This window comes from Rana temporaria, chromosome 5, assembly GCF_905171775.1.
Source record: "Rana temporaria chromosome 5, aRanTem1.1, whole genome shotgun sequence".
NCBI classification, from domain to species: domain Eukaryota; kingdom Metazoa; phylum Chordata; class Amphibia; order Anura; family Ranidae; genus Rana; species Rana temporaria.
The window spans coordinates 423936211-423954195 of record NC_053493.1 but is presented as its reverse complement, the minus strand read 5'-3'; the positions used below and the strand labels follow the sequence as shown (position 1 = coordinate 423954195).

Here is a 17985-nt window from a genome sequence, read left to right as displayed (position 1 = left end):
GCACTGACGGCTGGCTGGCACTGGCAGATGGCACTGACGGCTGGGGGGTACTGGCAGGTGGCACTGACGGCTAAGGGGCACTGGTAGGTGGCACTGACGGCTGGCTGGCACTGGCAGATGGCACTGACGGCTGGGGGGTACTGGCTGGGGGGCACTGGCAGGTGGCACTGACGGCTAAGGGGCACTGGCAGTTGGCACTAGCAGATGACACTGATGGCTGGCAGGCACTAGAAGGTGACATTTTTGGGCACTGATGGGCAGGCACTAAAATGCCATTAGGGAAGGCTGCCTGCAACGCCTATCCTGGTACACCCCGCACTCGGCCGCATAACAGCAGCAGCGGCCATACTGTAGCCGAGTGCAGGGTGTACCAAGACGGGCGTCTCTGACAGCAACACGAAGTGTCACTTCCGCGACCGAATGCGGCGGCTCCGGTCGCCCTGAACTCTGCGCTCCGCTCCGCCTGCTACTCCGCCAGGTATCAGCTAAGACATCGGGAGCATTTGTGCGAGTACGAGTACTGGCGCAAATGCTCGGTATCGGCCCCGATACCAACACAAGTATGGGGACAACCCTATAAAAGATGATGTCACACCGAGTAAATGGATACCAAACACGTGGCGCTTTAAAATAACATATGTTCGCGGAATAGCGCCAAACAGCGGCACTTACAAAACTCCACAGGCGATGCTTTAGAAATGTTTACAGGTTACCAGTTTAGAGTTACAGAGGAGGTCTAGCGCTAGAATTATCGCTCTCGCTCTGACGTTCGCGGTGATACCTCACTCTGTGCGGTGCGAACGCCGTTTACATATGCGGCTTACTTATGCGTTCGCTTCTGAAAAGAAAACGCCGCGCGACATAAAATTTTTTTTTTTTTTTTAGAATAGGAATTTTCTCTAAAATAAAGAAAACAACGCGTCTCCGGCGGCCGGATGTGAGCGGAAATTGCGCCGACCTTTTCTGCTATTGTGAAATCAGATCCCCCGCAGGAGACATTTGATGAAATAGACCCTGGAAACCCTCCGCACAGGAGGGGGCAGCGTCCCCCTCTCATCCTCCTCCAGTCCGCAATAACCGGAGATTGACCGCCGGGCGCAGGAGGAAACGTTCGCTTATATAAGTCTCCAGAAAGGAGGAGAACGGTGCAGACCCGGCGAGTGACGGCCGACAATTTCATCCATTCTGCCGGAAAAAAAACGCCGATCCGGTTCTGTTCTGTTATTATTTACGGAAGGTTCTCAGAGTGTAACAGAAGGGATAACATTCGACTCTATGGGGAAGAAGACAGAGATACATTGTATCAGGAGAGAACATTCGTCTCCATTGTAGAAACACGAAAAGTGACCATCAGAGTTTCCGAGATCCGTCCTTTATTATCCTAAAGATCCATCCCAGATATGAATGTTGTTACATTGTAACAGCTTGGGCCAACTGACCATTGACCCCTGAGCACCCCATGTCACCCATTGACCCCTGAGCACCCCATGTAACCCATTGACCCCTGAGCACCCCATGTCACCCATTGACCCCTGAGCACCCCATGTCATCCATTGACCCCCTGAGCCCCCCCAATGTCACCCATTGACCCCTGAGCACCCCACGTCACCCATTGACCCCTGAGCATCCCATGTCATCCATTGACCCCCTGAGCATCCCATGTCATCCATTGACCCCTGAGCCTCCCACGTCACCCATTGACCCCCTGAGCACCCCATGTCATCCATTGATCCCTGAGCACCCCACGTCATCCATTGACCCCTGAGCACCCCACGTCATCCATTGACCCCTGAGCCTCCCATGTCATCCATTGACCCCTGAGCACCCCATGTCATCCATTGACCCCTGAGCCTCTCATGTCATCCATTGACCCCTGAGCACCCCATGTCACCCATTGACCCCTGAGCTTCCCATGTCATCCATTGACCCCTGAGCCTCCCATGTCACCCATTGACCCCTGAGCACCCCACGTCACCCATTGACCCCTGAGCACCCCATGTCATCCATTGACACCTGAGCACCCCACGTCATCCATTGACCCCTGAGCACCCCATGTCACCCATTGACCCCTGAGCACCCCATGTCACCCATTGACCCCTGAGCCTCCCACGTCATCCATTGACCCCCTGAGCCTCCCATGTCATCCATTGACCCCTGAGCCTCCCATGTCACCCATTGACCCCTGAGCTTCCCATGTCATCCATTGACCCCCTGAGCCTCCCATGTCATCCATTGACCCCTGAGCACCCCATGTCACCCATTGACCCCCTGAGCACCCCATGTCACCCATTGACCCCTGAGCACCCCACGTCACCCATTGACCCCTGAGCACCCCATGTCATCCATTGACACCTGAGCACCCCACGTCATCCATTGACCCCTGAGCACCCCACGTCATCCATTGACCCCTGAGCACCCCACGTCACCCATCGACCCCTGAGCACCCCATGTCATCCATTGACCCCTGAGCACCCAACGTCACCCATTGACCCCTGAGCACCCAACGTCACCCATTGACCCCTGAGCACCCAACGTCATCCATTGACACCTGAGCACCCCACGTCATCCATTGACCCCTGAGCACCCCATGTCATCCATTGACCCCTGAGCCTTTCGTGTCATCCATTGACCCCTGAGCCTCCCATGTCATCCATTGACACCTGAGCACCCCATGTCATCCATTGACACCTGAGCACCCCATGTCATCCATTGACCCCTGAGCACCCCATGTCATCCATTGACCCCTGAGCACCCCATGTCATCCACTGACCCCTGAGCATCCCATGTCATCCACTGACCCCTGAGCACCCCATGTCATCCATTGACCCCTGAGCACCCCATGTCATCCACTGACCCCTGAGCATCCCATGTCATCCATTGACCCCTGAGCACCCCATGTCATCCATTGACCCCTGAGCTTCCCATGTCACCCATTGACCCCCTGAGCCTCCTGTGTCATTCATTGACCCCTGAGCACCCCATGTCATCCATTGACCCCTGAGCCTCCCATGTCACCCATTGACCCCTGAGCACCCCATGTCACCCATTGACCCCTGAGCCTCCCATGTCATCCATTGACCCCTGAGCACCCCATGTCATCCATTGACCCCCTGAGCCTCCCATGTCATCCATTGACCCCTGAGCACCCCACGTCACCCATTGACCCCTGAGCCTTCCGTGTCATCCATTGACCCCTGAGCCTTCCGTGTCATTCATTGACCCCTGAGCCTCCCATGTCATCAATTGACCCCTGAGCCTCCCGTGTCATCCATTGACCCCTGAGCACCCCATGTCATCCATTGACCCCTGAGCCTCCCATGTCACCCATTGACCCCCTGAGCCTCCCATGTCATCCATTGACCCCTGAGCTTCCCATGTCATCCATTGACCCCTGAGCCTCCCATGTCACCCATTGACCCCCTGAGCCTCCCATGTCACCCATTGACCCCCTGATCACCCCATGTCATCCATTGACCCCTGAGCTTCCAATGTCACCCATTGACCCCTGAGCACCCCATGTCACCCATTGACCCCCTGAGCCTCCCACGTCATCCATTGACCCCTGAGCACCCCATGTCACCCATTGACCCCCTGAGCCTCCCATGTCACCCATTGACCCCTGAGCACCCCATGTCACCCATTGATCCCTGAGCACCCCACGTCATCCATTGACCCCTGAGCACCCCACGTCATCCATTGACCCCTGAGCACCCCCTCATGTCACCCATTGACCCCTGAGCCTCTCATGTCACCCATTGACCCCTGAGAACCCCATGTCACCCATTGACCCCCTGAGCACTCCATGTCACCCATTGACCCCCTGAGCCTCCCATGTCATCCATTGACCCCTGAGCCTCCCATGTCATCCATTGACCCCTGAGCACCCCATGTCATCCATTGACCCCCTGAGCATCCCATGTCATCCATTGACCCCTGAGCCTCCCATGTCACCCATTGACCCCTGAGCACCCCATGTCACCCATTGACCCCTGAGCATCCCACGTCATCCATTGACCCCTGAGCACCCCACGTCACCCATTGACCCCTGAGCCTTCCGTGTCATCCATTGACCCCTGAGCCTCCCGTGTCATCCATTGACCCCTGAGCCTCCCATGTCATCCATGGACCCCTGAGCCTCCCATGTCATCCATTGACCCCTGAGCCTCCCATGTCATCCATTGACCCCTGAGCCTCCCGTGTCATCCATTGACCCCTGAGCCTCCCATGTCATCCATTGACCCCTGAGCCTCCCATGTCACCCATTGACCCCTGAGCCTCCCATGTCATCCATTGACCCCTGAGCTTCCAATGTCACCCATTGACCCCTGAGCACCCCATGTCATCCATTGACCCCTGAGCACCCCATGTCATCCATTGACCCCTGAGCACCCCACGTCATCCATTGACCCCTGAGCCTCCCATGTCATCCATGGACCCCTGAGCCTCCCATGTCATCCATTGACCCCTGAGCCTCCCATGTCATCCATTGACCCCTGAGCCTCCCGTGTCATCCATTGACCCCTGAGCCTCCCGTGTCATCCATTGACCCCTGAGCCTCCCATGTCATCCATTGACCCCTGAGCTTCCAATGTCACCCATTGACCCCTGAGCACCCCATGTCATCCATTGACCCCTGAGCACCCCATGTCATCCATTGACCCCTGAGCACCCCACGTCATCCATTGACCCCTGAGCCTCCCATGTCACCCATTGACCCCTGAGCACCCCATGTCACCCATTGACCCCTGAGCCTCCCATGTCACCCATTGACCCCTGAGCCTCCCATGTCACCCATTGACCCCTGAGCCTCCCATGTCACCCATTGACCCCTGAGCACCCCATGTCATCCATTGACCCCTGAGTCTCCCATGTCATCCATTGACCCCTGAGCACCCCATGTCATCCATTGACCCCTGAGCATCCCATGTCATCCATTGACCCCTGAGTCTCCCATGTCATCCATTGACCCCTGAGCACCCCCTCATGTCACCCATTGACCCCTGAGCACCCCATGTCATCCATTGACCCCTGAGCACCCCATGTCATACATTGACCCCCTGAGCACCCCATGTCATACATTGACCCCCTGAGCACCCCATGTCACCCATTGACCCCTGAGCATCCCACGTCATCCATTGACCCCTGAGCCTCCCATGTCATCCATTGACCCCTGAGCATCCCACGTCATCCACTGACCCCTGAGCACCCCATGTCATCCATTGACCCCTGAGCCTCCCATGTCATCCATTGACCCCTGAGCACCCCATGTCACCCATTGACCCCTGAGCACCCCATGTCACCCATTGACCCCTGAGCCTCCCATGTCATCCATTGACCCCTGAGCCTCCCATGTCATCCATTGACCCCTGAGCACCCCATGTCATCCATTGACCCCTGAGCACCCCATGTCATCCATTGACCCCCTGAGCACCCCATGTCATCCATTGACCCCCTGAGCACCCCACGTCATCCATTGACCCCCTGAGCACCCCACGTCATCCATTGACCCCTGAGCACCCCATGTCATCCATTGACCCCCTGAGCACCCCATGTCATCCATTGACCCCTAAGCTTCCCATGTCATCCATTGACCCCCTGAGCCTCTCATGTCACCCATTGACCCCTGAGCCTCCCATGTCATCCACTGACCCCTGAGCCTCCCATGTCATCCACTGACCCCTGAGTCTCCCATGTCATCCATTGACCCCTGAGCACCCCACATCACCCATTGACCCCTGAGCCTCCCATGTCATCTATTGACCCCTGAGCACCCCACATCATCCATTTACCCCTGAGCTTCCCATGTCATCCATTGACTCCTGAGCTTCCCATGTCATCCATTGACCCCTGAGCACCCCACGTCATACATTGACCCCCTGAGCACCCCACGTCACCCATTGACCCCTGAGCCTCCAATGTCATCCATTGACCCCCTGAGCATCCCATGTCATCCATTGACCCCTGAGCCTCCCATGTCACCCATTGACCCCTGAGCCTCCCATGTCATCCATTGACCCCTGAGCCTCCCATGTCATCCATTGACCCCTGAGCCTCCGATGTCATCCATTGACCCCTGAGCTTCCCGTGTCATCCATTGACCCCTGAGCTTCCAATGTCACCCATTGACCCCTGAGCATCCCATGTCATCCATTGACCCCTGAGCCTCCCGTGTCATCCATTGACCCCTGAGCATCCCGTGTCATCCATTGACCCCTGAGCATCCCGTGTCATCCATTGACCCCTGAGCATCCCATGTCATCCATTGACCCCTGAGCACCCCATGTCACCCATTGACCCCCTGAGCACCCCATGTCACCCATTGACCCCCTGAGCACCGCATGTCATTCATTGACCCCTGAGCACCCCATGTCATCCATTGACCCCCTGAGCACCCCATGTCATACATTGACCCCCTGAGCACCCCATGTCACCCATTGACCCCTGAGCACCCCATGTCACCCATTGACCCCTGAGCCTCCCATGTCATCAATTGACCCCCTGAGCACCCCATGTCACCCATTGACCCCTGAGCACCTTGTGTCATCCATTGACCCCTGAGCACCCCATGACATACATTGACCCCCTGAGCACCCCATGTCACCCATTGACCCCTGAGCACCCCATGTCACCCATTGACCCCTGAGCCTCCCATGTCATCCATTGACCCCTGAGCACCCCGTGTTACCCATTGACCCCTGAGCACCCCATGTCACCCATTGACCCCTGAGCACCTTGTGTCATCCATTGACCCCTGAGCCTCCCATGTCATCCATTGACCCCTGAGCACCCCGTGTCACCCATTGACCCCTGAGCACCCCGTGTCATCCATCCTGTCTCTCTGGGACTTGTGGGGAAACCTGCACTCTGGACTGGCTGGTGGTCCGGATAGGACTGTCACTTCATTCAGATCAGGACTGCAGTCTGCCATTTAGGGATGCTTGCTCTACTCAATCTCTGTGTATAAAAGGATGACTACAACCTGTTACTCCATCCTACCTTCTAAGTAGAGGGGGGGGGGGGACAAAGTGATGACCTTCATAAAACTGGAGGCATGTCCGCCCTTTTTCCACAGGGGGTGTATATATCATGGGGTTTGTGTACATATCATAGTAGGGTCGGTGTACTCCTCTACAGTATATATAATATACCCCCTGATCATTGTACTCCTCTGTGTAGTATGATATACAGTATATATACCCCCTGATCATTGTACTCCTCTGTGTAGTATGATATACAGTATATATACCCCATGATCATTGTACTCCTCTGTGTAGTAGGATATACAGTATATATACCCCCTGATCATTGTACTCCTCTGTGTAGTATGATATACAGTATATATACCCCATGATCATTGTACTCCTCTGTGTAGTATGATATACAGTATATATAATATACCCCCTGATCATTGTACTCCTCTGTGTAGTATGGTGTCCCTTCTGGTTGTAGTTCTCCTGGCGGCCGCTTCTCTCCGATGGCGCCGTGTCAGTCTCTGCGCTCCGGCCGCTCCTCCCTTCCCCCTCTCTCTGGTGACTCCGCAGACATGGCGGCGCCCTGGACGGTCATGCCGCTTTTTAGCCGGCTTCTGTCCCGGGTTTTGGGGCAACAAATCCGGGTGTTGTGTACGGGAGGACCCCGGGTGAGACCGGAAGCAGACGGAGATATGAGGAGAGGTGAGACTGTCCCTCCAATCAGGTGTCAGTGTCCTCTGCCCCCCCCCCATCAGGTGTCCTCCGTCCCCCCATCAGGTGTCCTCTGCCCCCCCCCCCCCATCAGGTGTCCTCTGCCCCCCCATCAGGTGTCAGTGTCCTCTGTCCCCCCATCAGGTGTCAGTGTCCTCTGTCCCCCCTCCCCCTCAGGTGTCTTCTGCCCCCTCCCCCCCCATCAGGTGTCAGTGTCCTCTGTCCCCCCCCCTGTCAGTGTCCTCTGTCCCCCCCCTGTCAGTGTCCTCTGTCCCCCCCCTGTCAGTGTCCTCTGTCCCCCCCCTGTCAGTGTCCTCTGTCCCCCCCCTGTCAGTGTCCTCTGTCCCCCCCCATCAGGTGTCCTCTGCCCCCCCCCCATCAGGTGTCCTCTGCCCCCCCCCCATCAGGTGTCCTCTGCCCCCCCCATCAGGTGTCCTCTGCCCCCCCCATCAGGTGTCCTCTGCCCCCCCCCCATCAGGTGTCCTCTGCCCCCCCTCTCATCAGGTGTCCTCTGTCCCCCCCCCTGTCAGTGTCCTCTGTCCCCCCCCCTGTCAGTGTCCTCTGTCCCCCCCCCTGTCAGTGTCCTCTGTCCCCCCCCTGTCAGTGTCCTCTGTCCCCCCCCTGTCAGTGTCCTCTGTCCCCCCCCTGTCAGTGTCCTCTGCCCCCCCCCCCCCATCAGGTGTCCTCTGCCCCCCCCCCATCAGGTGTCCTCTGCCCCCCCCCCATCAGGTGTCCTCTGCCCCCCCCCCATCAGGTGTCCTCTGCCCCCCCCCCATCAGGTGTCCTCTGCCCCCCCCATCAGGTGTCCTCTGCCCCCCCCATCAGGTGTCCTCTGCCCCCCCCATCAGGTGTCCTCTGCCCCCCCCCATCAGGTGTCCTCTGCCCCCCCTCTCATCAGGTGTCCTGCCCCCCCTCCATCAGGTGTCCTCTGCCCCCCTCCCCCCATCAGGTGTCCTCTGCCCCCCCTCCCCCCATCAGGTGTCCTCTGCCCCCCCTCCCCCCGTCAGGTGTCTTCTGCCCCCCCATCAGGTGTCAGATCAGTGTCCTCTGTCCCCCCCTCCCCATCAGGTGTCAGTGTCCCCTATTCCCCCCCCCCCCCCCCCATTAGGTATCCCTGAGTCTCGGTGTCGGGTTGATGTCGGATTTTCTCTCTCTTCTGTAGATTCTCGGGATCTCCTGAAGCAATTCCCGAAGCCGAAGGAACTTCTTCACAACGCCCTGAGCCACGCCCTCCGCGGCGCCGACATCAAAGACAAACTCACCTACATCAACACCGGCTCCAACCAGGATTTCGTAAGGAAGACCCCCCCCCCCCAGAACTGCCCTACCCCCCATAGGACTGTCCCCCCCCCCCCCCCCCCCATAGGACTGTCCCCCCTCCCCCCTAGAACTGCCCACTTCAGACCTGATATTTTATTGTGTTGGGGGGGTGGAGCCTCTGTCTTTTTTTCCCTGCTGGGGTGATTTCCTGTCAGAAGAGGAAGTGAGAGGAAATCTCTGCAGCGGGGACACAGAGAACAATTATTTATAGTGTTGGTGTAGAGGTTAGAACTTCTGTTTTGTTACTGTCCATGTCTTCCTCTCTCGGTGACAAACCCCCCCCATTTTTGTCCTAATGACCCTGGGACATTTAATGATGGGAAATCTGAACCTACCCTGCAGCACCCGCTGTGCCGGCCCCCCGGGTCCTGTAAATGTATTCTGTGCGGATGGGGGAATGATTGAATGTTCCCGGGGATATATCCTCTGCAAAATTCTGCATTACGGCCACTAGATGGCGATGAGGAGAATCCGTTGTGCTTATAGCGCCATCTAGTGGCCATATAAACGTTCATACATGATACAAATGTTATAAATGGGAGTTGCCGTTCAGTGAGTAAAATAAGTATTTGATCCCCTCCAACAAAACATGCCGACTCCGCCCCCCCTAATGTTCACTTCCTTATTTCTGATCTCAACTGCGGCTGGCGCCCTGTGAATTGGTGAATGGGGTCATGTGCGGCGGCAGGGGCTGGCCTATCCGCAATCGCAGCGGGGTTGGCCTATCGGTGATCGCGGTTGCTCCTGGAGTCCCGCCTCCACCTCACTGTGAACATCGCTGCTGCCGCCTTCACCTCTTCCAGGCCCCCCCCCCCCTCTCCTCCGGACTGATGGACGCTACAAGCTGCAGGTGAGGGGTGGATATGGTCTGGGGAGAGAGGGAGCAGCCAGAGACATTAGAGAGAAAAGACAAGCAGTTAGTGAGTATAAATAAAAAAAGTGGTGTCAGTATAAGTGGAGTGGTCAGTATAGGAATCGGGTAGGTTAGTGTAGTGTACAATGTAGTCTAGTGGACAGTGCAGTGTAGGGGTCTATACATTGTTGTCTAGTGGACAGTGTTGTGTAGTGGTCTGGACAGTGTAGTGGTCTGGACAGTGTAGGAATCGGGTAGTGTAGTGGTCAGTGTAGGAATCGGGTAGCGTAGTGGTCAGTGTAGGAATCGGGTAGTGTAGTGGTCGGTGTAGGAATCGGGTAGTGTAGTGGTCGGTGTAGGAATCGGGTAGTGTAGTGGTCAGTGTAGGAATCGGGTAGTGTAGTGGTCAGTGTAGGAATCGGGTAGTGTAGTGGTCAGTGTAGGAATCGGGTAGTGTAGTGGTCGGTGTAGGAATCGGGTAGTGTAGTGGTCAGTGTAGGAATCGGGTAGCGTAGTGGTCAGTGTGGGAATCGGGTAGCGTAGTGGTCAGTGTAGGAATCAGGTAGCGTAGTGGTCAGTGTAGGAATCGGGTAGTGTAGTGGTCGGTGTAGGAATCGGGTAGTGTAGTGGTCGGTGTAGGAATCGGGTAGTGTAGTGGTCAGTGTAGGAATCGGGTAGTGTAGTGGTCAGTGTAGGAATCGGGTAGTGCAGTGGTCAGTGTAGTGTAGTGGTCAGTGTAGGAATCGGGTAGTGTAGTGGTCAGTGTAGGAATCGGGTAGTGTAGTGGTCAGTGTAGGAATCGGGTAGTGTAGTGGTCAGTGTAGGAATCGGGTAGTGTAGTGGTCAGTGTAGGAATCGGGTAGTGTAGTGGTCAGTGTAGGAGTCGGGTAGTGTAGTGGTCAGTGTAGTGTAGTGGTCAGTGTAGGAATCGGGTAGTGTAGTGGTCGGTGTAGGAATCGGGTTGTGTAGTGGTCAGTGTAGGAGTCGGGTAGTGTAGTGGTCAGTGTAGTGTAGTGGTCAGTGTAGGAATCGGGTAGCGTAGTGGTCGGTGTAGGAATCGGGTAGTGTAGTGGTCAGTGTAGGAATCGGGTAGTGTAGTGGTCAGTGTTGTGTAGTGGTCAGTGTAGGAATCGGGTAGTGGAGTGGTCGGTGTATGAATCGGGTAGTGGAGTGGTCAGTGTAGGAATCGGGTAGTGTAGTGGTCAGTGTAGGAATCGGGTTGTGTAGTGGTCAGTGTAGGAATCGGGTAGTGTAGTGGTCAGTGTAGGAATCGGGTAGTGTAGTGGTCAGTGTAGGAATCGGGTAGTGTAGTGGTCAGTGTGGGAATCGGGTTGTGTAGTGGTCAGTGTAGTGTAGTGGTCGGTGTAGGAATCGGGTAGTGTAGTGGTCGGTGTAGGAATCGGGTAGTGTAGTGGTCGGTGTAGGAATCGGGTAGCGTAGTGGTCGGTGTAGGAATCGGGTAGCGTAGTGGTCAGTGTTGTGTAGTGGTCAGTGTAGGAATCGGGTTGTGTAGTGGTCAGTGTAGGAATCAGGTAGCGTAGTGGTCAGTGTAGGAATCGGGTTGTGTAGTGGTCAGTGTAGGAATCGGGTTGTGTAGTGGTCAGTGTAGGAATCGGGTAGCGTAGTGGTCAGTGTAGGAATCGGGTAGCGTAGTGGTCAGTGTAGGAATCGGGTAGTGTAGTGGTCAGTGTAGGAGTCGGGTTGCGTAGTGGTCAGTGTAGGAATCGGGTTGCGTAGTGGTCGGTGTAGGAATCGGGTAGCGTAGTGGTCAGTGTAGGAATCGGGTTGCGTAGTGGTCGGTGTAGGAATCGGGTAGCGTAGTGGTCGGTGTAGGAATCGGGTAGTGTAGTGGTCAGTGTAGGAATCGGGTAGCGTAGTGGTCAGTGTAGGAATCGGGTAGTGTAGTGGTCAGTGTAGGAATCGGGTAGTGTAGTGGTCAGTGTAGGAATCGGGTAGTGTAGTGGTCAGTGTAGGAATCGGGTAGAGTAGTGGTCAGTGTAGGAATCGGGTAGTGTAGTGGTCGGTGTAGGAATCGGGTTGCGTAGTGGTCAGTGTAGGAATCGGGTAGTGTAGTGGTCGGTGTAGGAATCGGGTAGTGTAGTGGTCGGTGTAGGAATCGGGTAGTGTAGTGGTCGGTGTAGGAATCGGGTAGTGTAGTGGTCGGTGTAGGAATCGGGTAGTGTAGTGGTCGGTGTAGGAATCGGGTAGTGTAGTGGTCAGTGTAGGAATCGGGTAGTGTAGTGGTCAGTGTAGGAATCGGGTAGCGTAGTGGTCAGTGTAGGAATCGGGTAGCGTAGTGGTCAGTGTGGGAATCGGGTAGCGTAGTGGTCAGTGTAGGAATCAGGTAGCGTAGTGGTCAGTGTAGGAATCGGGTAGTGTAGTGGTCGGTGTAGGAATCGGGTAGTGTAGTGGTCGGTGTAGGAATCGGGTAGTGTAGTGGTCGGTGTAGGAATCGGGTAGTGTAGTGGTCGGTGTAGGAATCGGGTAGTGTAGTGGTCAGTGTAGGAATCGGGTAGCGTAGTGGTCAGTGTAGGAATCGGGTAGTGTAGTGGTCAGTGTAGGAATCGGGTAGTGTAGTGGTCAGTGCAGTGGTCGGTGTAGGAATCGGGTAGTGTAGTGGTCAGTGTAGGAGTCGGGTAGCGTAGTGGTCGGTGTAGGAATCGGGTAGTGTAGTGGTCAGTGTAGGAATCGGGTAGCGTAGTGGTCAGTGTAGTGGTCAGTGTAGTGTAGTGGTCGGTGTAGGAATCGGGTAGTGTAGTGGTCGGTGTAGGAATCGGGTAGTGTAGTGGTCAGTGTAGTGGTCAGTGTAGTGTAGTGGTCAGTGTAGGAATCGGGTAGTGTAGTGGTCAGTGTAGGAATCGGGTAGTGTAGGAGTCAGTGTAGGAATCGGGTTGCGTAGTGGTCGGTGTAGGAATCGGGTAGTGTAGTGGTCAGTGCAGTGGTCGGTGTAGGAATCGGGTAGCGTAGTGGTCGGTGTAGGAATCGGGTAGTGTAGTGGTCAGTGCAGTGGTCGGTGTAGGAATCGGGTAGCGTAGTGGTCGGTGTAGGAATCGGGTAGTGTAGTGGTCAGTGCAGTGGTCGGTGTAGGAATCGGGTAGTGTAGTGGTCAGTGTAGGAATCGGGTAGTGTAGTGGTCGGTGTAGGAATCGGGTAGTGTAGTGGTCAGTGTAGTGTAGTGGTCAGTGTAGGAATCGGGTAGTGTAGTGGTCGGTGTAGGAATCGGGTAGCGTAGTGGTCAGTGTAGGAATCGGGTAGTGTAGTGGTCAGTGTAGGAATCGGGTAGTGTAGTGGTCAGTGTAGGAATCGGGTAGTGTAGTTGTCAGTGTAGGAATCGGGTAGCGTAGTGGTTGGTGTAGGAATCGGGTAGCGTAGTGGTCAGTGTAGTGTAGTGGTCAGTGTAGGAATCGGGTAGTGTAGTGGTCAGTGTAGGAATCGGGTAGTGTAGTGGTCAGTGTAGGAATCGGGTAGCGTAGTGGTCAGTGTAGGAATCGGGTAGCGTAGTGGTCGGTGTAGGAATCGGGTAGTGTAGTGGTCGGTGTAGGAATCGGGTAGTGTAGTGGTCAGTGTAGGAATCGGGTAGTGTAGTGGTCAGTGTAGGAATCGGGTAGTGTAGTGGTCAGTGTAGGAATCGGGTAGTGTAGTGGTCAGTGTAGTGGTCAGTGTAGGAATCGGGTAGTGTAGTGGTCAGTGTAGGAATCGGGTAGTGTAGTGGTCAGTGCAGTGGTCAGTGTAGGAATCGGGTAGCGTAGTGGTCAGTGTAGGAATCGGGTAGTGTAGTGGTCGGTGTAGGAATCGGGTAGTGTAGTGGTCAGTGTAGGAATCGGGTAGCGTAGTGGTCAGTGTAGGAATCGGGTAGTGTAGTGGTCAGTGTAGGAATCGGGTAGTGTAGTGGTCAGTGTAGGAATCGGGTAGCGTAGTGGTCGGTGTAGGAATCGGGTAGTGTAGTGGTCGGTGTAGGAATCGGGTAGTGTAGTGGTCAGTGCAGTGGTCGGTGTAGGAATCGGGTAGTGTAGTGGTCAGTGTAGGAATCGGGTAGTGTAGTGGACAGTGTAGGAATCGGGTAGTGTAGTGGTCAGTGTAGGAATCGGGTAGTGTAGTGGTCAGTGTAGGAATCGGGTAGTGTAGTGGACAGTGTAGGAATCGGGTAGCGTAGTGGTCAGTGTAGGAATCGGGTAGCGTAGTGGTCAGTGTAGGAATCGGGTAGCGTAGTGGTCGGTGTAGGAATCGGGTAGTGTAGTGGTCAGTGTAGGAATCGGGTAGCGTAGTGGTCAGTGCAGTGGTCGGTGTAGGAATCGGGTAGCGTAGTGGTCAGTGCAGTGGTCGGTGTAGGAATCGGGTAGTGTAGTGGTCAGTGTAGGAATCGGGTTGCGTAGTGGTCGGTGTAGGAATCGGGTTGCGTAGTGGTCAGTGTGGGAATCGGGTTGCGTAGTGGTCGGTGTAGGAATCGGGTTGCGTAGTGGTCAGTGTAGGAATCGGGTAGTGTAGTGGTCGGTGTATGAATCGGGTAGTGTAGTGGTCGGTGTAGGAGTCGGGTAGTGTAGTGGTCGGTGTAGGAGTCGGGTAGTGTAGTGGTCGGTGTAGGAGTCGGGTAGTGTAGTGGTCGGTGTAGGAATCGGGTAGTGTAGTGGTCAGTGCAGTGGTCGGTGTAGGAATCTGGTTGCGTAGTGGTCAGTGTAGGAATCGGGTAGCGTAGTGGTCAGTGTGGGAATCGGGTAGTGTAGTGATCAGTGTAGGAATCGGGTAGTGTAGTGGTCGGTGTAGGAATCGGGTAGTGTAGTGGTCGGTGTAGGAATCGGGTAGTGTAGTGGTCGGTGTAGGAATCGGGTAGCGTAGTGGTCGGTGTAGGAATCGGGTAGTGTAGTGGTCGGTGTAGGAATCGGGTAGTGTAGTGGTCAGTGTAGGAATCGGGTAGTGTAGTGGTCGGTGTAGGAATCGGGTAGCGTAGTGGTCGGTGTAGGAATCGGGTAGTGTAGTGGTCAGTGCAGTGGTCAGTGTAGGAATCGGGTAGTGTAGTGGTCAGTGTAGGAATCGGGTAGTGTAGTGGTCAGTGTAGGAATCGGGTTGCGTAGTGGTCAGTGTAGGAATCGGGTAGTGTAGTGGTCAGTGTAGGAATCGGGTAGTGTAGTGGTCGGTGTAGGAATCGGGTAGTGTAGTGGTCGGTGTAGGAATCGGGTAGCGTAGTGGTCGGTGTAGGAATCGGGTAGTGTAGTGGTCAGTGCAGTGGTCAGTGTAGGAATCGGGTAGTGTAGTGGTCAGTGTAGGAATCGGGTAGTGTAGTGGTCAGTGTAGGAATCGGGTTGCGTAGTGGTCAGTGTAGGAATCGGGTAGTGTAGTGGTCAGTGTAGGAATCGGGTAGTGTAGTGGTCGGTGTAGGAATCGGGTAGTGTAGTGGTCGGTGTAGGAATCGGGTAGTGTAGTGGTCGGTGTAGGAATCGGGTAGTGTAGTGGTCGGTGTAGGAGTCGGGTAGTGTAGTGGTCGGTGTAGGAGTCGGGTAGTGTAGTGGTCGGTGTAGGAGTCGGGTAGTGCAGTGGTCGGTGTAGGAATCGGGTAGTGTAGTGGTCAGTGTAGGAATCGGGTAGCGTAGTGGTCAGTGTAGGAATCGGGTTGCGTAGTGGTCAGTGTGGGAATCGGGTAGTGTAGTGATCAGTGTAGGAATCGGGTAGTGTAGTGGTCGGTGTAGGAATCGGGTAGTGTAGTGGTCGGTGTAGGAATCGGGTAGTGTAGTGGTCGGTGTAGGAATCGGGTAGCGTAGTGGTCGGTGTAGGAATCGGGTAGTGTAGTGGTCGGTGTAGGAATCGGGTAGTGTAGTGGTCAGTGTAGGAATCGGGTAGTGTAGTGGTCGGTGTAGGAATCGGGTAGCGTAGTGGTCGGTGTAGGAATCGGGTAGTGTAGTGGTCAGTGCAGTGGTCAGTGTAGGAATCGGGTAGTGTAGTGGTCAGTGTAGGAATCGGGTAGTGTAGTGGTCAGTGTAGGAATCGGGTTGCGTAGTGGTCAGTGTAGGAATCGGGTAGTGTAGTGGTCAGTGTAGGAATCGGGTAGTGTAGTGGTCGGTGTAGGAATCGGGTAGTGTAGTGGTCGGTGTAGGAATCGGGTAGCGTAGTGGTCGGTGTAGGAATCGGGTAGTGTAGTGGTCAGTGCAGTGGTCAGTGTAGGAATCGGGTAGTGTAGTGGTCAGTGTAGGAATCGGGTAGTGTAGTGGTCAGTGTAGGAATCGGGTTGCGTAGTGGTCAGTGTAGGAATCGGGTAGTGTAGTGGTCAGTGTAGGAATCGGGTAGTGTAGTGGTCGGTGTAGGAATCGGGTAGTGTAGTGGTCGGTGTAGGAATCGGGTAGCGTAGTGGTCGGTGTAGGAATCGGGTAGTGTAGTGGTCAGTGTAGGAATCGGGTTGCGTAGTGGTCAGTGTAGGAATCGGGTTGCGTAGTGGTCAGTGTAGGAATCGGGTAGTGTAGTGGTCGGTGTAGGAATCGGGTAGTGTAGTGGTCGGTGTAGGAATCGGGTAGTGTAGTGGTCGGTGTAGGAATCGGGTAGTGTAGTGGTCGGTGTAGGAATCGGGTAGTGTAGTGGTCGGTGTAGGAATCTGGTTGCGTAGTGGTCAGTGTAGGAATCGGGTAGCGTAGTGGTCAGTGTAGGAATCGGGTAGTGTAGTGGTCAGTGTAGGAATCGGGTAGTGTAGTGGTCGGTGTAGGAATCGGGTAGTGTAGTGGTCAGTGTAGGAATCGGGTAGTGTAGTGGTCGGTGTAGGAATCGGGTTGCGTAGTGGTCAGTGTAGGAATCGGGTAGTGTAGTGGTCAGTGTAGGAATCGGGTAGTGTAGTGGTCGGTGTAGGAATCGGGTAGTGTAGTGGTCGGTGTAGGAATCGGGTAGTGTAGTGGTCGGTGTAGGAATCGGGTAGTGTAGTGGTCAGTGTAGGAATCGGGTAGTGTAGTGGTCGGTGTAGGAATCGGGTAGTGTAGTGGTCGGTGTAGGAATCGGGTAGTGTAGTGGTCAGTGTAGGAATCGGGTTGCGTAGTGGTCAGTGTAGGAATCGGGTAGCGTAGTGGTCGGTGTAGGAATCGGGTAGTGTAGTGGTCGGTGTAGGAATCGGGTAGTGTAGTGGTCGGTGTAGGAATCGGGTAGTGTAGTGGTCAGTGTAGGAATCGGGTAGTGTAGTGGTCGGTGTAGGAATCGGGTAGTGTAGTGGTCGGTGTAGGAATCGGGTAGTGTAGTGGTCGGTGTAGGAATCGGGTAGTGTAGTGGTCGGTGTAGGAATCGGGTAGTGTAGTGGTCGGTGTAGGAATCTGGTTGCGTAGTGGTCAGTGTAGGAATCGGGTAGTGTAGTGGTCAGTGTAGGAATCGGGTTGCGTAGTGGTCAGTGTAGGAATCGGGTAGCGTAGTGGTCGGTGTAGGAATCGGGTAGTGTAGTGGTCAGTGTAGGAATCGGGTAGCGTAGTGGTCAGTGTAGGAATCGGGTAGTGTAGTGGTCAGTGTAGGAATCGGGTAGTGTAGTGGTCAGTGTAGGAATCGGGTAGCGTAGTGGTCAGTGTAGGAATCGGGTAGTGTAGTGGTCGGTGTAGGAATCGGGTTGCGTAGTGGTCAGTGTAGGAATCGGGTAGCGTAGTGGTCAGTGTAGGAATCGGGTAGTGCAGTGGTCGGTGTAGGAATCGGGTAGTGTAGTGGTCAGTGTAGGAATCGGGTAGCGTAGTGGTCAGTGTAGGAGTCGGGTAGCGTAGTGGTCGGTGTAGGAATCGGGTAGCGTAGTGGTGTAACGGAGCTCTGGATAGCAGTAAAGACCTGACAGGGGGTCTAAAACTTTTTCCCCTCCTCTCCATCCCAAGCCATAAATAAGTGTTGTCCGGACGCGCTGCGCATGCGCACAATCTCTTATCATCTCTTGATTGTCTCCTCTGTAGAGAAGCGTCCTGCGGATCAAGTGGCCGAAGCCCATTGAAGTGGAAGGCTGCGGCGGGCGGAAGGCCGATGCCGAGCGTCATGCTGCCGCACAAGCGTGTAAAATATTTCAGGTGTGTCCGATCTTCTCCTCCTCCCGCCCTCTGCGCTCTTCGGGATTTCAGGCTGAACAGAAACGCGTCGGAATGTTCCCATAAATTGTATCCATCAATATTCTCCGGTCTGCTGACCTCCAGTAGGATT

At 55.1% G+C, this 17985-nt stretch overlaps 1 protein-coding gene across 2 annotated transcripts in view; it reads left to right on the top strand.

The window, feature by feature from the left end:
- DHX30 (DExH-box helicase 30) overlaps positions 1-17985 on the top strand; it is a 57414-nt gene that overhangs the window by 4394 nt on the left and 35035 nt on the right. Inside the window, exons 1-3 of one of the 2 annotated variants that reach the window (XM_040355327.1) lie at positions 7512-7673; positions 8845-8975; positions 17745-17855. In XM_040355327.1, coding sequence (XP_040211261.1) covers positions 7544-7673; positions 8845-8975; positions 17745-17855 — 372 coding nt within the window. In that variant the 5' untranslated portion in view covers positions 7512-7543. Of the gene's footprint in view, positions 1-7511; positions 7674-8844; positions 8976-17744; positions 17856-17985 lie in introns of those variants that run through there. The other variant, XM_040355328.1, reaches the window with a different exon arrangement.